The sequence below is a fragment of the Mus pahari genome, chromosome 4, assembly GCF_900095145.1.
Source record: "Mus pahari chromosome 4, PAHARI_EIJ_v1.1, whole genome shotgun sequence".
In the NCBI taxonomy this organism is placed as follows: domain Eukaryota; kingdom Metazoa; phylum Chordata; class Mammalia; order Rodentia; family Muridae; genus Mus; species Mus pahari.
The window spans coordinates 107,215,693-107,232,148 of record NC_034593.1 but is presented as its reverse complement, the minus strand read 5'-3'; the positions used below and the strand labels follow the sequence as shown (position 1 = coordinate 107,232,148).

General features: G+C 38.8%; 1 protein-coding gene across 1 annotated transcript in view; it reads right to left on the bottom strand.

The window, feature by feature from the left end:
* Dpyd (dihydropyrimidine dehydrogenase) overlaps positions 1-16,456 on the bottom strand; it is an 844,579-nt gene that overhangs the window by 789,584 nt on the left and 38,539 nt on the right. The window contains exon 2 of the mRNA XM_029537560.1: positions 15,699-15,809. Coding sequence (XP_029393420.1) covers positions 15,699-15,809 — 111 coding nt within the window. The remainder of the gene's footprint in view (positions 1-15,698; positions 15,810-16,456) is intronic.

Genomic DNA, 16,456 nt, shown 5'->3' with positions numbered 1-16,456 from the left:
CTCTCCCCTCCAGAGCAAGAACATTCAATCAGCTGAGACAGAATGTCAGCTCAAAGATGGACTTACTGAGCAATCCCTAGCATCCCTATCTATGCACGCTCATGAATTATTACCGCTAGAAGCTCAGCTCCATTCTCCTTGGTCTTGACACTTGCTTACCATTAATTACGTGTGGCAAAAATGGTAAGGAGACCTTGCAATCCACTGAGTATTTTTGTCTACATGTCTTTTCTGTGAAGGCCTCTGTGGGCATAAAACCTGAAATATTAACATCATATGAAGCTATATGGTTTTTTCTGCTGTTTGCCTGCTTTTATCATTTCAAGTCACATGGCTCAGACAGACAACATTTCTGAGAGAAGACCTCCATATATTATACAAACATACATACATACATACATACATACATACATACATACATACATTCACTGCATGCTCCTTTCCCCCTTCTGTGTCTGAATTTATGTCTATTCAACTACCAGGTAAAATTCCTAGAATGTATTCTTGGCATACCAATTGCTTTCATCAAAATGACAGTTAAAAATACCTGAGCACTTGGAACCTATAACAGTGTCCCTCACCAGGCAGTGGTGGCACAGACCTTTAATCCCAACACTTGGGAGGCAGAGGCAGGCAGATTTCTGAGTTGGAGGCCAGCCTGGTCTACAAAGTTAGTTCCAGGACAGCCAGGGCTACACAGAGAAACCCTATTTCAAAAGGAAAGAAAGAAAAGAGAGAGAGGGAGAGAGAGGGAGAGAGGGAGAAAGAAAGAGAGAAAGAGACAGACAGACAGACAGACAGACAGACAGACAAAATTGGTATAGCCTACCTACTTGATGTATCCATTACTATATCTGAAAAGTGTGCTGGTTTTATTATTCTCTTTTGTTGTGCCACTTAAAAAAATCTTCATGAAACTGCCATCAGAAGAGGATATTGGGGCAATGCAAATCTGTGGCCACAGCCTATGTCTACGTATATTTGGCTCCAGAATGTGTATGATCTCTTATCCCATTTTGGGTGAGAGCTGTGGCTGTCTCTAATATTCAAATACTGATGAGGCTATTTCAGCCATGATTCTAATATACAAATGCCAAGTAGTCATGGAAATGCTTGGTAACGATTACAAGTAATAATTTACAAGTAATAATTTGGGATACAGGCTAGTGACATTGAAATACATGTTATAGATGCTGAAAGAAAAGAGAAAGATTTTATTCTAAATTGGCAAGAACTGATTACAGTATGGCCGTGAACATAGGGTATAGCATAATCACTTTTTAAAGATTTATTTCTAAGTGTGTGTGTGTGTGTGTGTGTGTGTGTGTGTGTGTGTGTGTGTGGTTGCCTGTGGAATCCAGAAGAAGGAGGATCATGACCTTGAGCTGAAGTCACAGGAAGCTGTGAGATGTCTAATGTCCTAAAGTCAGTTATTGGAATCAAACTAAGGTCCTCTGCAAGGGTCACACATGGTATTACCAGTCAACCTTCTCTCTAGACCAACTATTACCACTTTGAAGATACTCTTTTCGTTACTCTGTAAGACTTTCATGCCTATAAAAAAGTCCAAGTTGATCTTATTTACCCCTTTCTCTTCTCCAACTCTTCCCAGACCCCCCAACTGCTAAATGCCTCTCCCACTTACATGTGCCCAATGTTTGTTGTTGTTGTTGTTGTTGTTGTTGTTGTTGTTATTAAACAGCCCATTGCTTCAAATTAGTGATGCTCACATGCATATGGGTGCAAAGTTATCGGTTATAATCTAGGCAATCTATCAGGGTTCATGCTCAACAAGAAAACAGACTCTCCCCCAAGAGTCACTGATGGCCAATAGCTAGTCAGCTAGAGTTGGTGCCTCCTGAGCCCCTCCCCATTCAATTAACTTAAAGTAACTTAAGGTAGGTAACACTAAAAATTCAACCCCCCATTTAAAAGAAACAACTGCAGATAGGACGGACCCAACTGGATTAGGGCATATGAAAATCCAAGTATTTCAAAATTCACAAACCTCAATAAAGGAGAGCTGCACATGTCAGCTTGTATTCAACTGAAGGTGCATGACTGTACTGAGCTCTTTTCAAGCGATTTCTCTATGGCCCCCACTACTCAGAGGACTGCATGCAATATTAATGCTCTCAGTCTTGCGAGTACACAAACCCACACTATATCCCCAATAAAAGAAAAGCTCCTCAATTCCTAATCATTTCAATAGGCTCTAATGTAATATTTCCTACATTGGAAATCACAGCACTTTATTTAAGGAAATGGGTCTGGCCAAGTAAGCTGTGTGTAGCACAGGCTGCACAGACGCCAGTTCAAAGGATCAGATGTCAAAGTGCTCCTTCTAACGTCCCTTAATCATCACTCCTATTAGTGTCTGAATAGGGCTGTGATTAAAACACTGCTGTCATTGTCTACCTATTCAGGCTTCTAGCATTCTATGTGGGTCCCAACGATTAGCGTTTGAATAGATGAGCGATTAGAAAGACAGCTGCCATTGTATGCCCATTCTGGAAAACAGCAAAACTCGCATATTTATTTTCTATGAGCACCAAATAAGTGTTTTGCAAAGGTAAAATATACCATTAGGCTCTAAAGACAATTTAGCTGATTTCTTTTGTTTGGAGCACTCTATTTTCCCATATGCAAAGATATTTCTTATTTGCAAATACAGTAATATGCTTCATTAATATCTTCTAAAATATACATATTCTGTTTTTGCAGCCATAGTCTTAACACACATCTGCTTTATTATATAGCACTTATTGACCTACAATACATCATGCAATTCCAGTTTAATATTTATGATTATGCAAAGAATTTCTGTGTAAACAAATCAAAGCAATTTGATTCCAGATCTTCTGGATCCCATCTCAGTAATTTTAGAACTCTCTGTAGCTCGGGTGAACAATTTCTCCTAAGAGAAGCCTCTGTGTGAGATTTGGACAGTTTGCAAGAGCTCAGATTTCATACACACTGGTTAGCCTACCCCCACACCAAAAAAAGCTCCCAGAGAAGCTTAGCTGGATACAGCCAGAATGGATTCCCTTTTCCCACATCATGGGGTGCAGAAGTCTAGACTACAGTGACAATTGAGCAGGGGTAGCCTGTAAGATTTTTTTAGAAGAAATGCTGAAGAATTTTATAAGAAAAGAATGTATTGCAACTTCACGCGAATAAGGTAAAGCTCAAAAGAAATCTCTCTCCCTCTCCCTCTCCCTCTCCCTCTCCCTCTCCCTCTCNCTCTCCCTCTCCCTCTCCCTCTCCCTCTCCCCCTCTCTCTCTCATGTGTTCTTGTGTGTGTGTGTGTTGTGTGTGTGTGTGCATGTGTGTGTGTGTGGTATGTGTATGTAGTTTGTGTGTGTGTGTGTGTGTGTGTGTGTGTGTGTATACTATATGCGTATGTTGGTGTGTGCAGGACCGATTTCCCTGTAATAAATTTCTGAACAATGGAGATATGCATAAAAAAAACCAATTTTCACCACAAAGGGGATAAAAGATATTTCACTGAGTAACCAAATCTGAATAACATGTCTCAGAAACACCGATTCAGGCTGAACGAATCTCTGTGCCCCAATATGGGAAGAGTTTGATGACGTGTTTCTGAGTGACAGAAAAAAGAATACCAATATTGCTGACTCCTTCCAAATGCTTTGTTGGAAACATCAGGTACACAAGGCAGCACACGAGAACTTCTGCTCTAGAGTGCAGGTGCCACCCGAGGGCATTCTTAGCCTTTTGGTTGGTGGATGACAACAGTCTGATAAGCTACTACATTCTTATCTGACAGTCGCCAGAATGTTAAGTCAGACACAGAAGTTCACAAAGAGTGGCTATTGAGGGGACTAAAGGTAACCCAAGGTAAGTAGTAATTAGGCTCTGGACATGCAACATTCCAAACTGCCCACAGTCATGGAATTCTAGTAGTTATTCAGCCTTGCAGAGTGTTCAGTGTTAGGCACAGCTTCTTTACAGGGGCTTCCTTCACAGTAGAAACAGTCTATATTCAGTCACTATTTTCGCTTCCTTCTGTCAGCCACACTTCCATGTACTTCCCTTTTTTCTGGTTTTCCATGTCAGCTGTCATAAAGGAACTACCTGTGTCCCCACTTTAACAGCATCAAAAATCTACCTATTACATCAACCCCAAGTGTCAATTCTCATTAGCACCAACACTCACAAGGACTTCATGTATGGAAGGCATGGTTTTAGATTGTGCTCACACTCTCATATGACCTAGTGCATATACTTTATTACTATCTTCATTTTGAGACAAAGAACTGGAAGCAGGAAGAAATTCATTTCAGTGGAAATCACATAGCTAGTAAATGGCAAAAGCATAGAGTGAGCCTTAGTCCCTGGATATCTAACTCTTAACCAACCTGTCTGTAGCTGCATGCCAATCCTGAAACATTTCCCCTAAAAGCCCAACCTCAAACATAAGGCAGTTGGTTATACAGAGAATGGTTTTCTTCTTTTGCAAACAAAGCTTTTTGAAATCCACCTTTGGAGAGCTTTCTTCAGCTGCTTGTAAACCAGGACCAGGTACCTAACTCTATTCTGATTAACAATAAAGGAGGTGTAAAAATTGCTTCACCATTATAGAAATGAGAGACGAACACAATAAAAGGAGCTGAATTGATGGGAGACAATTACAAACGAGTTTAATTTGTGTGCCACTTGAATGTAGAGAAAGTTGTGATTGGCCTGAAATAAATAATTGAACATAGTCTTTCTGTAACAGCCTCAGGATATCAAGAGTTAAACTTTTCTTCTTTCTAGGCAGCTCCTGTTTTATTACTCATGTCTACTCACAGAATAAATCTCTAGCTACACCAAAAATAAAGCACCATGAAAACCCACGGTCAAAGTGAGAAAACAATATTTGACCAACACCAAACTACAGCATATATCAAACAAGGAGTCTGTCTCTTTAATGAGCTAGCTTGCACTTCTCCTAATGAAATAAGTAGATTATTGACCATGTCAATAAGTGTAATTAGCTGCTCTCATCATCAACACAACTCTCCGTTGCCCTCCCTCAACTCTACAACCTACTCCTGGCAGAACCCAACCTGTCCTTTGACCTCTGAAGCACGCAGTCTTTCTCCGAGATCTTCCCCGTATGTTTTCCACCCTGGAAGAATCCCACATTGTAGCTTTCTTCCTTTCAGCTTTTAATTTAATTTCAGCTTAAAACTTCCTTTCTTAGGAAGGCCAATCTTGAATTCTGATGCCAAGCTATGTGTTCCCACTACAAGTCCCACGGCAGGCTGACTGACAAAACTTCACTGTGAAATACAAGGTTAATGCACGAATGGATATGTGTATCCTGTGTAGGTAACCAGGGCTCTTGCCTCCATCTCCAGCACTATCCACAGTGGGTGAAGCCGATGAGATCTCCAGTTACTGTTTGGTAATTGATAAATCTGTACAAGTGTGATTCAAGCTGATGTTTAGAGTGTGCCCAGCATTTAAATGGATGAACTAATTTGGATCCAGCATTTAAAATGAATGACACATTACAAGGATTGGACAATGAGTAAATTCTTTAAGACAGTTCACTGCTCTGTGAATTAACTTCTCTCAAACTCTTGAGCTAATGCACCAAAATATTCAGGGGATGCTCCACCGAGTTCACACTTTGTGTGCAGACAGTGGAGAATAAACCCTCAATTCAGTCTTTATTCTGAGTTCTTAAAGAAGTCTAGATGAATGCTAGTAGGTAAGAATTATGTAAAACAAGTCTTCTAAAGGAAACCAATGTGAATTTCGATGTATATTTAAGACTCATGAAGTCAGCAATTCTAGCTTTAGGTCTTACATGTGTGTTCAGCCTTCCTAATGCCGAGACCCTTTAATACGGTTTCCCATGTTATGGTGACCCCTAACCATTACGTTATTTTTGTTTCTATGGAATATACTATAATTTTGCTGCTGTTATGAACCACAGTGTAAATATATGATATGCAGATGGTCTTAGGCCACCCTTGTCAAAAGGGTCATTTGAGCCCCCAAAGTGGTCACAAACCACAGGTTGTGAACCCCTTGGCTTTGGTATTTATGTCATTTAGCAATCACTTAATCTTCCCCAGAATTCATGTTCCTTTAAGAAGATAACCATACTCACTACAATTTGCTGTGCATCAATATAACCCAACAAAAATAATTCTACTTCATTAGAATGTAAATGCCGTGAGAATACATTCAGAATCTTACTACCAAAACCAGGCTCTGGCATGTGCCAAGATTCAGTAAGTACTCTACTTATTATTTACTAAGCACTTAACCATACATCCAGCACTAATGTAGGTGCAGCAGATTCATCTATGAAAAAAAAATGGGTTTTCATAGATTTGACATTCTCATTAGGAGAAAAAACTTTAATTATGGGATGTTGTATGTTAACTGCCAATTGTTCTGCAAAGAAAAATGAAGATGGTAAGGGCAGATGCAGAAGAAATGCATGGGGCAGCAGATGTCCACAGCTGTTGGCCAATGGATATAGCTGAGTTATCATTGTAAATAATTTAACTCAGGGTTTACTACCATTCACTTCCACCCCATGTGCTTCTATTCTTCTCAACCACCATTATCCCCTGAAACTGTTATAGAATGTGGCATATATCACACAACTGAATCCTATTTTCCACTCAGTCTGTAAGTCTTGGAACATGAGAAAACATAAATAAAATATACTTGCTTTGGGGACAGACATGCAAATAATATATAAGAAACCAAATAATGAGACAGTATCCATATGAGGCATTTTAGAAGATACTTTTAAAAATGCCTTGTGCACAATAAACATAAGTAAGGAAAAATGTAAGTATTTACATATCATGAACATTTCAATAATACTTGATTATGTAATTTACAGCTACACCCAGACTCACAGAGGGTTCTCTCTAATCAATAAAACGTGAAAAATATTAGAACTTCTCTTAACTCAGCAGTTAAGATCATTTATCGTTCTTACAGAAGACCCAAATTTGATTCCTGGCAACAGACAACACAGACCACAGGCTTTCTGAGGCCCTCTGTCTTCTGCGGGCGCCTGCATTCCCACATGAATATACACCGACACAGGCCACACACATACCCATAATTAATTAATAAGACGATGTTTTAAGAATAGGAAAAAAAAAGTGATCTGAACCAGGTGTGCACATCCCAGCACTCAGAAGGCAGAGGCAGGTGGATTTCTATGAGTTCAAGGCCAGTCTGGGCTTTAGAAGGAAAGCCCCCAAGAAACAAACAAACAAACAAACAAAAAAGAATAAACCCTACACTATACTTTCAAAACTTTTCCCCAAGCAAAGAATATAATGGCAAAACTCAGAGAAATAGTGTTTCAGCCACAGTTAGAAACATGAAAATCAAAGTTTCAGAGACAGAGATGTAAACCTAGGTGAGTCACAGTAGCTGGAAGAAGTGTAAGGCAAGGGAAGAGGCAATTTCTCTCAACTTTTAACCTTTCAGTACAGATTACATTAATGTTATAATGGCAGAGAGACAGGAGAGGAACAAAAGGGGCTGCAGGACAATTCCCAGGACTCTTCACAGATGTGCAGCCAACACCAGGAGTGTGGCAGTCAGGACAATTCTCAGGACTCTTCATGGATGTGCAGCCAACACCAGGAGTCTGGCAGTCAGGACAATTCCCAGGACTCTTCATGGATGTGCAGCCAACACCAGGAGTGTGGCAGTCAGAAGATGCAGACTGTGACTTAGGAGCTAGCATCACAGGGTCTGCCACATCCTCAGGAACGTCAGAGTATGAAAGGGCTGGTGACAGAGAAGAATCTGATGCCTGGGAGGGAAGGCCAAGAAAGACTCATAAAGATTTACTGAGAGGGTGGGAAGTGATGGGGACGTGCCTCAACTGGACTCTAAGTTCAAATCTCCTATACCTGTATTTTGGTTTGGGGGTTTTTCTTTCTTTTTTTTTTTTTAAGCATTCAAGTACCACCAACTCTGTAAATTACAGGGACACAAGGATTGCTGGCCATCAGCATAGCTCTGGGTTCAATGACAGACTATCTCAAGTGAATGTTGAGAATGATAAGGCAAGGCATGCAGGCAGTGTCCTCCTTCTTCAGAGTGTGAATAGGGAAGGCACACACACACACACACACACACACACACACACACACACCCCAAAGTGAAAAAAACAAAACAAAACAAGACCAAAAAAAAATCATGGCTGAAACCACTTCATGTATCCAATTACAACCAGTGAGATGATATTCCTTTAGTTCATGCAGCAACCCAGAAAAAAAAATAGAGTAGAAATCCCAGACAGAAAGAAAAGACTCCTACAAAGAAACAGAGACAAAGTCATTCGGTCACAGAGACTGCTAGGGTAGAAATTAAATTCCAAGAGGAAAATAAAAGCAGTCACATTTCCTGCAGCTCTTAAGTATCTAGTTGTATCGGTATTCTCGACACAAACACTGCACTGTCTACCAGTCCAAAAAAAAAATTTTATAAGTGGTAAAGAAAAGAATTTTGGTTGTGCATTCTTTTTAAAATTTCAGAAACTTAAGGTTAAATATGAAAGTCAGCGTCAAGAATAGATGAAAGCTTTGAGAATTTTTTGGTAATTTTGGGATATAAGAAGTGAAGACAGGTTACTTCCTCATTAACAATGTGGTGCAACGCTCAGGAAATTGTTAATTTACACTTAGAAAGGACCGTGGTAGTCCAGCACTGATATTCACATTCTATATTAAGTCTAGCAGCGTCACATTGTTAGCTAAACAAGAGTGAATGGATCTGTTAAAACTTTAATAACCAAAATAGGTATCATCTCATAGTGACCAAGCAAACCTTTGGAGGGGGAAAACAAGCAGGGCCAGAGGACAAGGCAAACCTTAAATAAGTGTGATTCTAAAAGATTGCAAATGAAGCTCATTGGGAACACATGAAACCACACTTTAAAGGGGAAGCAAGTGGCACCCATCTTCCCTTGTAGGAACTCTGTGCTTCTCCCACAGTTGTTTTTAGCCAGATTCACCTCCCCCCCCCTCCTTATTTATGGTTCTGTGCCACACAAAGCCCCATAAGATCAAAAAAAAAAAAAAAAAAAAAAAAAAAAAAAAAAAAAAAAAAAAAAAAAAAAAAAAAAAAGTAGGCCCCTCCTTATTTTTTTTTTTTTTCATTTACTTCTATGGTAATTATTATCTTGGTTACTGGATCTTTGGCAAAGCCTTTATATAGTCTATTTGAAGTCAGTGCCCAACTTCCTTTATGCTAACGCCTACCCTAATCTCAACATCAACCCTGTTGTGCTCCCCACTCTAAATACTGCTCCTAGAAAACTCCACACATAGCCTTATAATTACCGACACCTCTTCGTCACCAGCTCTTAACTTCAAAAATGCTATTCTCCTAAATTGATTATTTCACATCAATAGATTAATTTAGCCTATAAATAGTTAATGTGCAAACAAATTCAACTCCCAAGTCACATATTTTGTGCAGATATGTTATATTGGGTTTGGGTACAAGCAAATATATTCACGTGAATGTAAAGGTCAGAGGGAAAGGTCAGGTGTCAGCATTTATGGGCTCTCTGCCTTCTTGCTTTTGAGACAATGTCTCTCAGTGGTCTGGAAACGGCCAATTAAGCTAGGCTAGTTGGTCACTGAAACCAAGGACTGTCTGCCTCTTCCTCACCAGCTGCTCTAGGATTACAAACGCATTCCATCAAGCTTGGCTTGCATAAGTGGGTTCTGCAGATGGAGCACAGGTACTTGTGTTGGCAAAGCAAGCAGTTTTTCAACCTATTTGTTCCCCTACCTGCTAAGTCATGTGCTCTAATTTCTGTTTTCACATTTGCAGTCTTCCAGAAACCCGTTACCCCACTCTTCATGACTTATTGTCTAACTTTCTACAGCAGCTCAGAAAACCTTGCCTCCTATATTTCTCATTAAATCCATCTCCTACACTAAACACTAGAATCATTCGGCTGACAGTAAATTTGATTGATAATTAAAATCCATCTATTGTTCTTTCTTTGAAATATTACTGTAAGTATTTTTGATGTGTGTCTTCTTCGGAGCATTAGTTCCTTGGCAAAGGCTAAGCTCCATTCATATTTATTTCAGTTGGTGAATGGCAGAATTCTTACCCTATTCTAATAGAAAAAGAACCATACATAAAAGTAAAATAAAAAAATCTATGTCAAAATATAAATATTCTGTACTTCTTTTCGTTGTCTAAAGGGACAGATAAGTGGTTTATTTTTGTCTCTTCATATAAAATACACTGCCTAAAGAGTTCTCATGCCATATTTAATATCTAGCTCTTTATTAGCCAGAATTCTTGGGCTTCTATACATACGGTCCTACATTTAGGAGTGTAGTTAAAATATAATGGCAACCACAAAGTGATTCTGAGGTTAAAACATAAGAATTTAGACATAGGACCTGAAATAACAAATTTTAAATAGGCATTATGTCTTTGTCATTCTTTTAAGCCATGAGCACCTACTCTGTGTCATGTTTTTAGAATAAAATCACTACTACTGAGAAAAATAAATGACTCATTGTACTTAACCATGCTTCCTTTTATTTTCATTTTCACCTGGGATATATTTACTGATTCATAATATTTACTGGTCTTCAAAAATTGTAGATGAAAAATGACTGCAAAATATTTATATAATTAGGATAGTTCAGTATTTTCAAAATGTCAAAAATAAACAGCAGCCTGGAACACCTGCTTAAAAGACACTGGGAATAAGTGCTCTGTGTTTCATTACCCAGTCCAAACACATTTTGCAGTTAAATTCCCTATGTAATTCAGAATTTCCAATTAGTCATAGACCACTAGTAAGCTGCCAAATAATGAAATTCCATGGCAAAAATTTCAAAATTGTCATTCTTGGGACAAAACAATGCCTTTTCTCTTAGAGGTCTATAATCTACTTAGTAAAACAGATTAGAGTCTGTCTAAAACAAAAAAGAGACTCCAACTTTTGTAGATACTATTCATGTCTAAGCAGCATATGGCACCTGAGGCACGGATGCTCAGGCGTCAGGCGAATGAATAAGAAGATAAAAGAAAGTTAGGTAGGGAATGAGGACTGCACCACGCTTTCCAAAATTTCTATTTGGGATCACAAAGAAGCTCAACAGGTAACCCGGATACACACACTGTGACTAGTCAGTGGCGGTGTGACTGGAGGGAGTCTTACCATGATAAACAAAAACTGAAGCCTTATTCCTGTTTTCTGAAGTAACATGAGAACCATCACAGCCCACGGCTTTCTTGAACTTTTAAAGTATGTCTGTTTTCATAAACACATTTGTCTTTTTCTAAGGATGTGAAGTAAAATACCGGTAAAGATATATGACTCATTCGAGTCTAAGTAAATCATATAGCATTTTTCAGCCTACACATTATCATGAGTAAACTAAAGAACATATTCTGAATGATTCACAAAGAACTGCAAATCACTACATGCAGGAAAATATGCAATCCTAATGTCCAGTGTATAGAGAATTGGGGAAACAGGAGTTCTGTCCATTTGTTCACGCACACATTCATTCAATAGCTAAACATTAAGGAAGAGCTGTGTACTAGGTGCTATGTGAGAACCTGGGAACACAGTAAGGAGAAGAAATATAAGAAAAGTGAAATGTAAAACACCTGCTCTGCTAGGTTTTACATACATGGAAATGAAGACAATGAAGACCTATAAGGAAAAGGGGTGACTCAGTAGCAAATACTGCCAAGAGCAGCAATCAAGGAAGCCCACAAAGAGCCACAAAGGACAGGCAGAGGTTGACTTAGGGGGCCTGGAGAAAGCTTTGCTGAGATGATAGGCATGCAAAAGGAATTGTGACTGCCAGTGAGCAGGAAGACTCCTGGCAAATTCTCAGCACAGAACTTTTAAAGGAGTCCTCAGCATTGCTTCTAGCTGAGAATGGACGCCACTGGAAAGGGGTTAAGGGTTGATCCTGGTCTCAAGACCACTACAGAGACCCAAAGAAGAGGTGATAAAGACATCACACACACACACACACACACACACACACACACACACACACACACACACACAGAGTTTCATTCTACAGGAAAAGATGAAGGGTGGGGATTCTGAGAACAGATTTTGAAGGCAAGATAGTAACTTCATAAGGTGATTGTCACCATGAAATATCTGAGGTACCTTTTGATCTGTAAGAACTATTTGGTAGGTCTTTATTTATCATGGTGGAGATAGAAAGATTACATAGAGATATAAACATATGAGTTATATGACTGAAAATGCTACTCAGTCAGAGAGGGAGTGGTCCCATTAATAGTGTAGTTTTGTAGAAGAAGAGGGAGAAAGTCACACACTGGCCACAGAAAAAGAGGGATGGGCAGGAGGGACTACTGAGGGAAGAGAGAGAGAATCAGTCTTCCACAAAAGAGAGATTGAAGGGCTATAGCAGTCACTGTGGATGAGGCCCTGAAATAGCAATTTCAGCATCTGATAAGTAAATTTTCTAGAAGAAAAACTGCACAAGGATTAGATGTATGAACTTCCACAGTGGGAAGAAATGGGGGGGGGAGGGAACAAGGAGGAGCCAAGATATATCCATGAGAATACCCAGTCTCACCCATATCCAGAAGGTTCTGCAATGCCCTCCCGGGAGGCAAGGGTCAGAGAAGAATTTTAAGGGATACATCTCCGCTGGGTGTGCTGGTCACAGACTTAACACCAACAATCTGAGGACTGGAGCAAGCAGATCCCCATGAGTTCAAGAGCAGCCTAGCATGCAGAGCAAGTTGCAGGACCCTTACTTGATCCTTACTTGATCCTTTCTTGATCTCTGAACCACCCCAATAAAAGCAAAAGGGCATCTGTTTATCTCAGGACAGGGTGGGGGTCAAGCTTATCCACTTTCAAATTAGTGTGCCTTGTAAAAGGACTTCTTTTTCCCTCCATTTTCTTGTGTTTGGCTACTTTAAGTCTGGGCCTCTCTGAGTGCTACCTATCTACTGGTTCCTCTGGTAAGAGAAAGGGCAATTCTGTTGTTCTCACTATGTGTGCAGAAAGACTAGAAAGTAAAAATCAAATCATATACCTTGATAACAATTATACTAAACCCTTTATATATGCACAGAGAGAATACTTATATAAAGGAAGAGATGTTATTCAAATGGTGAATTGAGTGTAAGCTTGAACCTCAGTTCCCCATTTCCCCAAACAAGCTTCTTTGCTCTTCTCTCTCAGCCTATGAGAATCACTGGAGTTTGCAGAGTGATCTGTATCTTCAGCAATAAACTTCAGCTTATACAATGAGATTATTATTTTTACATAGATTGGAAGCTTTTATTTTCCCATTTATACTTGTTCACTATAGAAAACCCATACTACACACAAAAAAAAAAATGTCAAGAACACAATGATAATGAGCACTAATAATTGTATGGACATTTTTATTTCTTATGGATATACACAAAGGTATAGTTGTATGTAAGCACACACAATTACAGTTAGATATAGTTATGTGCTTTGCATGTAATATAGATTGTGACTGCTTAATCCAGAAAATTAAAATTATTGAAAAATAATTTTAATGGACATACAGTTTAACAGCGAAGATATTTGCTTTAAGTTAGTTAATCATCACCCAGTAGTTGGAATTTGGAGGATTTTTTTCCTCTATATTTTTTCTCTACTGAATAAATAATTCCTAGAATAATCTTCTTTCTACATAATTAATGTTCACCTAATTCCTAATTCTTTCCATGGTACATACTTCTATAAGATGAATGACTGGGTGTGTTTGACCACTTAAAGTTATTTTTTTAATAGGATAAATTGTGTCTTTGTAAAATTTGTGTTGAAATACTAACTGCTAGTATCTGAAAATGTAGTTATTTAGAGGCAATATTTAGAGAGCTAAACAGATTAAAACAAGCCATTAGAAAAGTAAGAATAGGTAAAAACTCAGGAAGCAGACACCATTGATTAAACAAGCAGAGAGCTCTCAGCAGCAATCTGCTCTGCCAACACCTTGCTCTCAGACTAGTCCCTACTAGGGTGAAAACTGAGTAGTTCGAGACACCCTATCTGTGATGCTTTTTAATAACAACCCTATCGAATAACATACATATTAAATCAAATATTGTGAGACTGCCTTTCTACAAATTCCAAATAACCAATACTTAAATGAGACAACTTTCCTCAGCACCACATTCGCCAGTTACATATTTTGGAAGAATTGAAATAAGAAAGTCTATGCATACGATCGCATCTTGAATGGTCATTTTCCTAATATAGCAGTGATAATAACAATTGAAATAGGGAAAACCTTCTATTTCTAGCCAAATCTGGAGCATAGAATGTTAGATCGTTTATAAATGAAAGGCCCCGAAGAAAGCATCGGATGTCTTCAGATCATAGCGCTCACATATTTGGAGTGAGAGACTTGTCCCTGACAGCGTTTATAAGATACGCTTAAAACTGTACTATTCCGCTCATTTTCTTCAACTGTTGCCATCATTATGCAAAATCACATGTCATCATGTGACCAGTGTGGGCTACCCTGGTGTCCTTCCCAAAACCTGTCAGGAAATCTCATAGTAGACAATAGAGCTCACAAGAATGGATCAAGCAGCCGGGCATGGTGGCGCACGCCTTTAATCCCAGCACTCCGGAGGCAGAGGCAGGCGGATTTCTGAGTTCGAGGCCAACCTGGTCTACAAAGTGAGTTCCAGAGAAACCCTGTCTCGAAACAAACAAACAAACAAAACAAAAAACAAACAAAAAAAATGGACCAAGCAAAACACAATGCCAAATCAATGGCATGCCATAGCTTGCCTGCAGCTTTGTTGTGGTCAAAACTCTTTTCAGGGTGCCTGTCCTCATAACCCATTCTTCAAAGAGAAGGAAGAAGAAAAAAAGACAAAAATAAAGTCATGTATCTTAAACAACAGTATGTAAAGAGCATCCAGAGAACATAAATCAAGCAAGCTCATGCCACAGCCTCATTAATTATTTTGGAAAAATCATTTGGGGGATATTCCAGTAAAAAGGGATTCTGTTCAATTTTAAATATTTGTAGTTCATAGATCTAGTGTGCCCCACCCTGGTGTCCTTCCAAAGACCTGCACTGGAGTCTGTAATCAAGACATGGACACAGATAAGAAAGATCCTAAGCTGGGCAGCAACTTTAGAACTCAGACTGTGAGGCTAGAAGGAAACTCATGGGCGTGAGGCAGTGTGAGTTACACAGTGAGTCACTGCTCTCAACACACAAATAAAAACAAATTTAAAAATTAAAAACCAGTCCTAAGGAACCTCAGAGAAACTGCTCTGCTTCTGCATCATACCTGGGGGCAGAAGGTTTATACTGAAAAATCATGTAGCCTTTCTCAGTGACACTGAAACTTGTGATATGGAAAATCTTTCAGCATGCTATCATCGTACATAACAATTTTAGGTTAAATTTTAAAGAATTTAGAAAAAGAAATACTGGTAACAAACTTAGAAAATTTTAAGTTTTACAGAAGATTTGCAAAGCATCAAAATTAAACAGTTTTATGAACTTGTTTTTAGATATGAAATGCTTAAATTGTTTTAAAAGCATGGCAGTACCCTGTGCATATTTAATTACATTTCTAAGATACAAACGGCATTGACTTCATTGTGGGGAATAATTTTCAGAAGGAAATCACATGTCAGTGATACTCACAAAGCAGTTCTTATCATTGTTTCTTTTCCAGTGTTTCTTGTCTAGTTTCTTGGCCGTGGTGGATCGCAGAGTTGCATGAGATTGTACCCGAGGATTTAAAGCCAGGATACTCTGAATACAGGATAAATAATAAACAAATGGAAATAAGTAACCATGTTGGCATTAAAACAAATCAAAATTCCATTTTAGATCACTCAATTTCCCTAAAGAGATATTTAGCTAAGGGTGAATATCTTCATGATACATGAGAGACAGAAAAAGAAAAAAAAGCATATATGTAATCTAAGCAAATTAGAAAATGATCCAAAGTTCATATATCTTATTACAAAAAAACATGAAAAAATACTAGACTTAGCACAGCATCTTTATAGAAATATAATACAAGAGTGCAGGAGGAAAAGCTAAGAACCAAAGTTGTAATTAAGAAAACAAAATAGCTGGGCAGTGGTATTGCAAGCCTTTAATCCCAGAACTTGGGAGACAGAGGCAGGCAGATTTCTGAGTTCGAGGCCAGCCTAGTCTACAGAGTGAGTTCTAGGAAAGCCAGGGCTACACAGAGAAACCCTGTCTCAAAAACAAAACAAAAACAAAAGAAAGAAAGAAAGAAAGAAAGAAAGAAAGAAAGAAAGAAAGAAAGAAAGAAAGAAAGAAAAGGGAGGGAGGGAGGGAGGGAAGGAGGGAGGGAGAGATTGACAGAGACAGAGAGAGAGAGGAAGAAAGGAGGGGGAAGGAAGGAAGAGAGGTAGGGAGGGAGGGAG